The sequence below is a fragment of the Chrysochloris asiatica genome, unplaced genomic scaffold (assembly GCF_000296735.1).
Source record: "Chrysochloris asiatica unplaced genomic scaffold, ChrAsi1.0 scaffold00135, whole genome shotgun sequence".
Classification (NCBI taxonomy): Eukaryota; Metazoa; Chordata; class Mammalia; order Afrosoricida; family Chrysochloridae; genus Chrysochloris; species Chrysochloris asiatica.
The window spans coordinates 4546518-4558123 of NW_006408653.1; the positions used below are offsets into that span (position 1 = coordinate 4546518).

Here is an 11606-nt window from a genome sequence, read left to right on the forward strand (position 1 = left end):
TTAGTCTGGATGCTCCCCTGAAGCCTGTTGAGCATCATAGAAACATACATCCTCAAATGCAGCTTTCTGGGTTCAATATCCTAGTTGAACCACTTGTTACCACTCTTCTCATTTCTGTCTGGATCATTCTGGGGTCTCCAGATTAGAGAAACCCCTTGAATTGGATTAGATTTGGATAAATACATACTCCATAAAGAGAAAGTTGTTCTTGTTTTTAAGTGCCTTCAAGTCAGTTCTCATTCATAGCGACCCTGTATAGGGTTTCTGAAGAGTGACTAGTAAGTTTGCACTAAGTACAATTAGTGAATTTAGAGGCTGTGATTAAAGGTGGGGCAGTTGGTTGTAAAAGGAGACTTACAATTGATTTGGAGACTCTGATTAGGACCTTGCTCTTCCTGGTTTGGCTTTGTTTTCAATTGTTGTTGAAAGTATACACCAAATTCAACAATTCTGACATGTACAATTCCGTGACATTGATTATGTTCTTCAAGTTGTGCAGCCATCCTCACTCTCCTTTCGAAATTGTTCTTCCCCCATTAACATGAATGTTTATTCTGTTTTAATTCTCTTAAAGCATTAGCTGATAAAGACTTGAAATAGTATTGATGTCTCAGGATGGTACTCAGAGAGAACCTGTGTGGGTTTTGGCATTAACATAGAAGGCAGTGTAGCAGAAGCTAAGCAGCCAGTCTTTAGAATCAAACTGTAACTTTAGGTTCAAACTGTAACTCTGTCACTGGACTAGCTGTGCAACACTGAGGACCTCTCTGTGTTTCATTTTCTCCATATCCAAAATGGGAATAGAAATATAAAACCACGGTTACAAAATCTCAATGATTTCATCACAAAATTTGATCTGAGCTGATATTAGGCTATTGTTAGTTTTATTTTTGCTGCCTCATATGAATATAGGAGTCTGGGTGGTGGAAGTGGTTTGTAATCAGCTGCTAATCTAAAAGTTTGCGGTTCAAACCCACCTAACTACTTCCCAGAAGAAAGACCTTGTAGTCTATTTCCATAAAGATGGCAACTAAGAAAACCCCATAGAGTGGTTCTAGTCTGTAACACATGAGGTCACTGTGAGTTGGAGCCAGTTTGACAGCAATTAATTACATCAGCAACTGTGTGGAGAGTGACAGATTTCACTGCAGAAATACTAATGTTTGATTATGGAATGCTGTTGCCTATTCCAGTTGACGTATTACTTTGGTGTTGTTGCTAAGTGCCCTCAAGTTGGTTCCAATTCATAGCAACCCTGTATAGGGTTTTAACGAGTGACTGGTGAGTTTGAACAACTGACCTTGTGGTTAAAACTGACTTTGCAGCCCAGTGCTTGTCCTACAGTGCCACATCAGGACTAGTATATACATGATTATGTCCTTTAGAATCTAAAAAAAGTCTAAATTCTAAAATACATTTGGCTCCAAGAGTTTCTGAATGAGTAGTTCCTACTTCAGGAAGTTGCTGTAAAGATTAAATGTGCTAATTCACATAAAGCACTTAAAATAGATATGCCACCTAGTAATAACTTAATAAAAGTTGGCTATAAGAGTCCTGATGTGGCACTGTATAATAAGCACTCAGCCTCAAAGTCAGTTTGAACTACAAGGTAGGCAGTTTAAACTTACCAACCGCTCCTGGAAAACCCTATCAGGGTCGCTATGAGTTAGAACTGATTTGATGGCATTAATCAACAACAACATTATATAATAATGAGTCTTTTCTGAAGCTCTACCTTATAGAAAACTTTGAGTTGAGAAACCATCTTTTTTTTTCTTTAGGTAAATGCCTCAAGGCCTTGTGATGGGAAGGCAGTGTCTGACAGAGGAGCCCAAGGCCTTCCAGAGGGAAAAAAAATGCATTCTGAAAGGACAGTCAAGGGATACAGGTTTAATCTGAAGTCCTGGGTCTGAGAGAAAGCAGTGATTCAGAGGCTAGCAGGGCATTTCTGGCCTTAATACCCCAGGTTCCTGTGGATGCAGCCTGAGTCTCAGAGCAAGTGACCATTGGGCCTTGTGACTCAGTATCAAGCTGGGAATATCTACTGCTAAAACATTTAGCCCTCCACCGGTGGGCACTAATAAGGAGTACTGGTGGTATAAAGGTTAAGTACTTGATGACTAACCAAAAGGTCAGCACTCTGTAGGAGAAAAGACCTAGGAATTGCCTCCATAAAGATCACGGCCTTAGAAACTCTATAGGCTACTCTGTCCTGTGGGGTCACTACGAGTCAGAATCACCTTGATTGCACACAACAGCAGCAGCACCTCTTGTGGACATTGGCAACCTTGACAACGACTGGAGGGGGCCTGAGGAGTTTGAGGAGAATAATGGGGAGGAGGATCCAGAGAAACATTGTTTCTTGAACAATATTGTGACTCTTTATCCCTGACTTATGACATGGGAGATGTAGACTTCAGATAGAAAGTTGTAGAAAAAATGAAAGCAAGGGAAAGAAATGTTACTAAAAGATTATGTTTGAGTTGTAATTAAGTTGCTCTCAAATCTGTGCTTTTCTGAACCTGGTGCATCCAACAAATCATGCCATAGCTCCCATGTACAAAGATACAGTGGAGCCTGACTGGTCCCTGGTTAGCTCATTTGAAAAATGGTTCACTAGACTAAGACATTCAAAATAACAAAGCAAGTGGCAGGAAGAGGAATTTTTCAGTTCGTATAAAAGCATTTGTGTTTCTTCCAAGTGAAGTGGATACCATTTTCAAATGTACTTCCCTATTGTTCTTTTTAGCAAGATAAAAAGCAGATCAACTGAAATTGCAACACAGACCCTGTTAATGGTGATACCATATTATGTTAACACTCAAAGTGTTGAATGAGTTGTATGTCAGGCTGACAAAAGGTTCTCTTGCTTTTAAGAGAGGCCTAGTTCGGCCTGTTATTCATTTCTGAAGCTTAAATCCAGGGTATCTAGGTTTACGAGGTTAACCTCTATTTTATTATAATCCCTTCCTTGTAATAGATTCAGTTACTTTTTTCTTCTCCCCCAACTTTCACATATAGATTTTATTTAAAAAAGAAAAAAAAATCATAACAAGACCCAAACCAAGACCATTGTTCCTACTTTAGATAATGAGAAGTTTCTACAATAAGACTCTCCATCTCAAGATTTTGGACTCTATAATGTAACGCATGAATGAGTCAATGCTTTCTGCAAAGTGTTTTATTGGGGGGTGATTCAGACAAGGAAGTATTCCAGGAACCTGAATCCTGAGGAGGCAGAGAGGAGTACTCATGAGGGGATTAAGGGGAGCTGATGGAGTGCAGGAGCAAGGTTCTAACTTTGGAAGGGTGTATGAGATTATCCAGGTCTGTCCTAAAACTGCAGGGGGTCTGAGTTAAAAACTAGATTGTTGCTAGGGCTGTTAGGCTGGGATTTTAACAGGCCTGAGAATCTGGGGGCCAGGAGACACACCAGGTAAGCATCTGCTTATGTGTTCCAGAGGACAATGAGTGTGCTGATGGAGGAGGCCATGAAGAGTAGGTAGAGGCAGAAGAGCAGGGTGTCCATCATGTGACTGAACTGGACCCACAGCTCAGCCAGGTGCTGCTTCTGGGCCTCGTGTTCTTGGGCCCTTGTTGATTCAGGGCATCCATTTAACTCTGCCTCTCCAGGTCTGGGCATCTTCCCTGCTGACACCTCTGGCTCCTTCAGGCCTGTAGAGAAGACAGAGACTTGATGATGAGTTGGAAGGGTGACAGTGTGGGAAGCAGGAGGAATTGACAGAAGGAATGGGCAGTGATGACTTCCCTTACCAGGCAGGTGGGTGGAGGTGAGACCCAGGTCCTTATTTCCCTTCTGGGCTGCAGTGGGGCAGCACTTCCTGGGGCTGGTGCAGTGCAGCAGCAGGGAGTGGAGCCACTGAGGCATGGGTGGGGGCTCGCTGGTGGCCATGTGCAGCAGATAGATGATGAAGATGGTCTCCAGCAGACTGACCACCATCAGAGACAGACACAGGGCAAAGTAGACACCTGGAGGGAAGGCAGGCCTGTGTGAGACCCACAGACACTGCTGAGAACCTTTTCTTTATTCTCTTTCAATCCTAACCAGGCACAGAGCCTCCTGTTCCAAGTATGTACCTTTCCCTGAGCTAGTGCAGTCTGCCCTTCCAACCCTTCTCTTCCCAAAAATTGGGAAGCAGACACTTGGAAGAAAAGCAGGCCTAGGAAAGGGCTAGAGTGACTTCTGAGAATATATTGTTCCATCTTTTCTCAGAACCTTTTTCCAAAATCCCTTCTCACTCTGACCTGGTTCCACTGGTCCCTGTCCCCTCCTCCCACCTTGCTTTTGTTCTCTTGGTGGGGAGAAGGGGCATACTGATGAGGGGTGTGCCCCGAGTTGGGAGTAAGTCACTCATCATGAGCAGGAAGACATTGTAGCCCAACAGAAGAGTTATCTTGAATGGGGCACGATTCCCACTTTCTGCAGGTAGGTAGAAGCTGAGGGTATCAATGGCAACCAGAAAGCCACTGGGCAGCAGAAGGTTTATCACATAGAGCCTGGGCCTGCGTCTGATGACCACCTGGTAGAAAAAGAGTAACAAGTGAGGAGTAGATGGGAAGTAAGCAAGAATTGAGATTTGATTCAGACCACACTGTGTAGCAAAGAAACATCACCTCACAGCCCCTTCCTTGTGCTGTCTCTCCATCCAAAGTCATCATACTCACCACAGCCTATCTTTCCCAATTTGATTCTGCCATGCTTCTTACCTTGAAAATTTGTCTTATTCCTTCTTGACCCAAGATGTCAATTTTCTCCACTTAAATTTATCTCTGTCAATGTGCTCTTAACAGGACTATGGGTATTGTAGGCATGTCATCTTTGTATTTCTGCAGATAGAGTTTGCTGTCTTCATCAAGGTCTAATCTTTAGTAACTTTGCTGGTGGACATTAAAGACCAGTGGGAGAGAAGGCAAAACGGTGGCAGATATTTTGGGATCAGCAGGGTTTGAAATCATATTCTCTTTAAGGTGGTATTTCATAACTTTGTTTAAATAAATGTTTAAAGTCCTTTCAAAAGTTCTGATAGTCGTTAAGGAAGAGGAGCCTTATTCTCACTGTGAATCACTAGCAGAGGATCTTTGTTTCTGCCTCAAGGGAAGATTTAGCCAAAATTTAATGGGTACAAACAATGTCCCAGGTACTATTCTAGGTACTAATCTTAGGAAAAGATCCCAACCAGGGTCCCTGAGCTCATATAATAGGGGTTGATCATTGGGGTACAAGAGAGAGTAACTAAAATTCGTCCCTCTTGGAACTTACATTTTAGTAGAAGTGCTTAAATTCTACCGGTTGACATAAGCTATTAATTTTAGGAAAAGATCCCAACCAGGGCCCCTGAGCTCACATAAAAAATGATCTGGTCATACTGGTTGGTGCCCACAGTCATCTTCTTTGCTCTTTGGTGAATACTCAGAAGTACCCATTCCCCCTTGCTCCGAATGAGGTTCAGTGATGTGTTTGAAATCTCCTGCACTTTATTCTCCATGCCCAGGACCATGTTCTCCACTGCAAAGGAGACCCAGACAACTCAGCTTCTCTCACATCCCAATCATCTTGCCCAGATTGTTAGATTTCCTCACCACTTACCTTCTATACTCCTAAGTGAGATTCCGTCACTGTTTCTGGTTTCTGTCCTTTTCTCACCCAAAGCCCTTTCTCTATCTCTCAACAGTATATCTACGCCTCACTTATTGATATGATTAGTTCTCAAAGACAAGGCCATTATGCAAAAATCAGCACTAAGAAAAAAAGAGGACTCCATTATTATATAACTGCCAAATTACATCACTACATAACTGCCAAAGCACTGAGAATCATGGTCCAGCCAAGTTGTCATTTAGCCTTAACTGTCACAGCTAACATTACATCCCCCTTGCACCTCAGCATTCATTTCTGCCAGATATTTGTCTTTAATGGGCAAAATAGGAACACAGTAGATTGTTTAGTATTGTCCTAAATGCAAAATGTTGAATAACAAGAGAGTTGATAAGTGAGTACTTGCGTAATGACCCTTACTCACCTGTGTAGAGGAAAGAACCAAAGGTAAGTGTGCAGTTCTGTTGGTCAAAGGGGAAATAAAAGATGTCCAGTTTACAGATGCTGACCACCTGCATTGGCTTATCATATTTGATGCGACCTTCATTGTTTACATAAGCCATGAGATCTGTAGGTGTCTGGTCCACATCCATGCTGCATGTAAGAGGAGGATGAGGTAGGCCCTGTGAGTTTCCCATCAGACTTGGCCTGCCTTCTCGCTCAGGTTATTACACTGCTATACTCATATGACCGCCTCCTTCCACTTACCACCAGATTCTGGGTGTTTTGTAAGCTAGTTAAGTCAGAGTTTGCTCTTTTCTAAGTTGATTCTTGGTGTGGCTTCCATTGGTTACATCATGCCCTTCCCCGATGGGGTTTCCTTCTTACTTTTTTAAGTCCAGATACTCACAATTCTTCGATGAAGATATCTGGAAGCCATAGGTTCTCTGTTGTCATGCTTAGTTTCCTGATACCCCCACATTCCTTTGGGTTCCAACTGATAAATGGATTATACCAGATCTAAAAAAGACCATGCCATGAGATAAACAGAGGGAAGGAGCTCACTTTAGTCTTGCTCTGTCTCCTGCATGTTCGCCATATTGCCCCTTTCACTCATTTCTTCACTCTCCCACTGCCTCTCCAGTGACAGCTGTCACCATGTCACTAACAAGATCTTACCTGCCTCCAGTTCTCTCTCAGTGTTTTCAAGGGAGACCTTGAGCTTGGTTTTGAATACCTTGGGAAGGAGCCACTTAAGTATTAGTTTCCATGAACTTAGTTTATCCACCTTCTTCCTGTCTCATCTCTGCCCTCCTAAGCTAGCAGTATAACTGAAAAGTTGTGTGTTCTCATGTTGGTCTGACTCTGGACTTATCTAATTTGTGGGTATTCTCAGTTTTATCAAATGTAATCTGCAAAATTAGGCCCAGGAGTGGAAAAAGGAAGGTGTCATAGTAAAGGAAAGACTGAGTCTATCATTACCACGTTTAGCCACAGGAATGATGTCATCAGCTGACGTTGTGCATCCTGAAAAAAGCAATGTTCACCCAACATCAACTCCATGAAATCAGATCTAGTGCTCCCACCATCACTCATTTCCAAGGCTGTCACGTATGAGAACTGTGATTTTTCAATCATAAGCCACTGAAAAATGTAGGTCAAAACAATCCAGGGTGTGCAGAAATTGTGAATGAAAACAATAGGAGGATCCACTGGGAATAGGTTTCTTGTGTTATGTTAAAAAAAAAAAAAGGGGGGGGGGGATTTCATCTGCAGAAATGTCACTGCAGCATTCCTCTGCATGACTTCCCACCCCACAGAATGGACCTCTAATTTTACAGACTCCAATGAAGTGACGCATTGTTCACCATTGCATTGTTGGGTCAGTACTCACCACTTCTAGGATGGCAGACAGGGTGAAGGAGATGTTGACGTGAGTGGGGATGCTGTAGTTAATGACTGGACGGAAGGCCTTTCTGTCAAACACTGCTTGGAAGGCAGCAGGGTCCACCCCATGTTGGTCAAACCCTGAGCAGTTGATGGTGAAAGTGTCACCTTCTCCTGTAGAGCAGAAAGCCTGTGAGATGGGACCAGGACCTCTGTGTTCCCTCATGAGAAGTGTGACAGGGCTGGAGCCTGAGGAGTGTTTCTGCAGATAAAGTAGGGGCCACTGGGAAAAGCAGGTAAGTCTTTCCTTTCTGGGCCAAGAAGGAGGGACTGGTCTGGTAGGCAAATGGTGGAAGTTGATGACCTGAGTTGAGTCAGGGTTCTATCCTCAAGGCTATTGTTTCTGTCCCCATGCAAAACTTGTCCAAATGTGTATGCAAACGCAGTCCTGGCCACCACTTTTACAGTGTCCTGCTGTGTTTTAAATAAGCTTACCACAAACCTTTCCACCTTCATTCAATGTTCTTCCATTGTTCACCTCTGTCCTTGAATCATCCAGGTAAGGTCACTAAAAAATTTTGTAATCACAGTTCTCCTTATTGTATATAAGTCATGGTTGTGGGGTGGCTGTGCACCATTGAGTTGGTTTCAACTCATAATGACCTTGTATAGGGTTTCCAAGAAACAGAAAGCCTCATCTTTCTTCTGCAGTGCGGCTGGTGGATTCAAACTGCTAACTTTGCAGTTAGCAGTCCAACATGTAACCCAATACACTACCCGAGTTCCTCTTAATAAGTCATTTGTTGTTGTTGTTATGTACCATTGAGTCGGTTCCGATCCATAGCAACCCTGTATAGGGTTTCTGAGGAGCAGCTGGTGAGCTTGAGCCACCGACCTTGCAGTTCAAACGGCTTTGCAGTCTGGTGCATTAGCCCACAGCACCACACCAGGACTCCTAATAAGTCATAGATGATCATAAATTCATGAGAACAGACATAATCAGGTAGTTAGTGTAAGACATGTGGGATTTTAGGAAGAAGCTCGGTTTTGTGATTTCATGCATATTAACTGTGTCTCTACAACATGATCATCTAAAACTCAGTAGTCATCACTCTAATAATCTATTAAAGAGAGTTCTTACACCTAACCCTGGTGTGGCACTGTGGGTTAATGCGCTAATTAATGCAAAGTTGGTTTGAACCGTAAGATCAGTGGTTCAAGCTCACCAGCCGCTCTTCAGGATCGTTATGGGTCAGGACAGATTCAATGGCACTTAACATCAGCAACAACACACATACCCCTTTTCTAGACACATGTCTGGGATCAGAAGCAGAACATTAGGTGGTAATATCTTCTGGTACACTCTTATTGTATCTATTTGATCTTGTAACATTCCTCATTATTTGTTTTCAATAATAAACCAGAAAAAAATACTGTAGATTGGGAAAATAATGTTTCTCTCTTTTAATGTGTATCTTTTCCTCCACCTTATTCCCTTTAGCATCTTCCAGACCCATTTCACTCAGCTTTGAGAGAGCTCAGAAATAATTATTTTTACCTCAAAGATTTTGGAGATAGAATACACACCTGGAAAGAGAGAGCCATGGGGAAGGAGAAGAGACATGGGAAGTGGAAAAGTAGAAAAAGAGAACAGATTAATTGCTAGGATCCTAGGGAGAGGTCCAAAGCTTTTGGTATCATGGGCTTTCCATCTTTTATCAAAACAAATGTCCAGTCATTGAATAATAAATACTTGGCCCAAATTTCTATGGCTGTTTTGCTCTTGCTCTTGTTCCATCCTACCTTGAAGTAAAAGGTGAAGAATGAGGCAGAGGACGAATCCTTCCACATGGGTCCAACCTCTTTCCATCTTCCTCTCCTTGGCTCTTCTCTGAAGACTCAGTGATGCTGTTGACCTTAAAAGACCACAGGCCACACCTCGAGCCCTAGCTTTGAATAACATAGGTGTCAGGTAGCATTACCCACCTCTCTGACAAGCACCCCTGATGACAGGAGAATGTCACAGTTGGAATACAGTTGGAATATAACCTAACTAGACCAGAATCCAAAAGGAATCTGGCAGATCTACTTGGAGAGGGAGCAGCAGGAATATTTGTTGCTGGAACAGTGGCAATGTCACCTTCATACTTTAAAGTCACTCTGGCAGATCATTGGAAAGGCATGTCATGATTGCCAATGCCTTCAGGTGGCACATGCACTTTCTTGAACCCTGCTGCTATCTTTCAAAAAATGGGTGGTGATGGTGGTAATCCTTTATTATAATCAAATTAGACACTGAATTTGAAGAAAATTATTTCCATACTGGCAAGTCTTGACCTTCTTTTTTTTTCTAGAAAGCAATAATCTTATTATTTTTTTAAATCTATGCATGTTATAAGGTGCCATCAAGTTGATTCTGACTCACAGAGACGCCACGACAGAGCAGAATTGCCCCACAGGGTTGTCTTGGCTGTAATCTCTGGAGTCCTGATGTGGTGTTGCAGCATAAGCACTGGACTGCAAGTTCGGCATGTCAAACTCACCAGTCACTCCTTAGAAATCCTACACAGGGTTGCTATGACTCAGAACCAACTAGATGGTACTTAACAACAACAACAGTTTTCATAGAAACAGATTACCCAGTCTTTCTCCTGCACTGCTTCAAAAAGTTCATGGAAAAATTCCATTATCTTTTCATTTCAATTTTTCCAGGAACTTTTTAAAGCCCTTTGTTGTTGTTGTTAGGTACCATCAAGAGGGTATCAACTTATAGCGACTCTATGCACTACAGAACGAAACACTGCCCGGTCCTGCACCAACCTCACAATTGTTGCTGCACCTGAGCTCATTGCAGCTGCCACTGTGCCAATCCATCTGGTTGGGGTCTCCCTCTTTTTCTATGACCCTCCACTTTACCATGCATGATATCCTTCTCCAGCGACTGGTACCTTAATATGCCCAACGTATGAGAGACGAAGTCTGGCCATCCTGGTTTCCAAGGAGCACTCTGGTTATACTGCTTCCAACATAGATTTGCTTGTTCTTATGGCAGTCCATGGTACTTTTAATATTCTCCTCTAACACCATAACTTAAATGCATCAATTCTTCTATAGTCTTCCTTATTCACTGTCCAACTTTCACATGCATATGAGATGATTGGAAAAGCCATTACTTGGGTCAGACGCACCTTTGTCCTCAAGCTGACATCTTTGCTCTTCAACACTTACGTCATTTGATCTCTTGACTGCTGCTTCCATGAGTGTTGATGGTTGATCCTAGCAAAATGAAGTCTTTGACAACTTTAATCTTTTCTCCATTGATAAGAATGTTGGTTATTGGTCCAGTGGTGAAAATTTTTGCCTTTTTTACACTGAGCCCATTACAGATGGGTTATTATATTATCTTAGAATGTGCCTCTTAAAAAAAATAGAGTTTATTTTTTTCAGAGCAGTATTAGATTTACAGACAAAGTGTATGGGAAGCATAAAGAATTCTCCCTTACCCCCTCACTCCAATTCTGTCTCTTTTGAATTTTTATGTCTGTGAAAAGCAATTAGAGCCAAGTCAGCTGGATGAAGGAAGTAAATAGTGGGGTGGGAGGGAAGTAGCAGAGGTAATACTATTTTAATAGAAGTTGAGATATGATTTTGAAGAACAAGTCATGAGCTGTTGGCCTGTTGATGTTGTTTTTGGTCCTATTAATGTTTTCTTTCTAGGAGTCTTGGTGTGGCACTGTAGGATCAGTACTGGACTGTGAACCACAAGGTTGGCAGTTCAAACCCACCAGCTGTTCATTGGAAACCTTTTGCTGAGTCACTGAGTCAGAACTGACTCAATGGCACTTAACAACAACAACAACATTTTCTTTTCTTTTTAAAAAAAGAGCCCTGGTGGCTCAGAGGTGAAGTGTTAAGCTGCTGACTGAAAAATCATTGTTTGGAACCCACTAGTCTCTCTATGGGAAAAGATGAAGCCATCTGCTTCCATAAAGATTGCTGTTGTTATTAGTACTGTCGAGTTGGTTTCGACTCATAGCGACCCCATATAGGGTTTCCAAGGAGCTGCTAGTGAGCTTGACCCAATGTCTTAGATCTGACCAGCTTCCCTTATTTATATTACCTGCTTGGACTTTGTAAGGAGCCATGGTAGCACTGTGAGTTA

The 11606-nt window shown here is 42.3% G+C and overlaps 1 protein-coding gene across 1 annotated transcript; it reads right to left on the reverse strand.

Annotated features, from left to right (window-relative positions):
- Positions 1–3448: 3448 nt before the first annotated feature.
- HTR3C (5-hydroxytryptamine (serotonin) receptor 3C, ionotropic) lies at positions 3449–9314 on the reverse strand. The gene is made up of 9 exons (XM_006869802.1): positions 9248–9314; positions 7452–7618; positions 7040–7084; positions 6468–6577; positions 6042–6211; positions 5367–5527; positions 4337–4541; positions 3775–3990; positions 3449–3675 (listed from the first exon to the last, which is right to left on the reverse strand). Exons 1-9 carry the CDS (start codon positions 9312–9314, stop codon positions 3449–3451), a joined length of 1368 nt encoding a protein of 455 aa, XP_006869864.1.
- Between the last annotated feature and the right edge of the window lie 2292 nt (positions 9315–11606).

Excerpts from the sequence above, each read along its gene's own strand:
- HTR3C (XM_006869802.1), bottom strand. The coding sequence starts at position 9,314 with ATGGAAAGAGGTTGGACCCATGTGGAAGGATTCGTCCTCTGCCTCATT. Across the intron at positions 7,619-9,247 it reads TCTTCACCTTTTACTTCAAG|GAGAAGGTGACACTTTCACC; the intron begins GTAGGATGGAAC and ends TCTGCTCTACAG. Across the intron at positions 6,578-7,039 it reads CATTCCTGTGGCTAAACGTG|ATCTGGTATAATCCATTTAT; the intron begins GTAATGATAGAC and ends GGTCTTTTTTAG.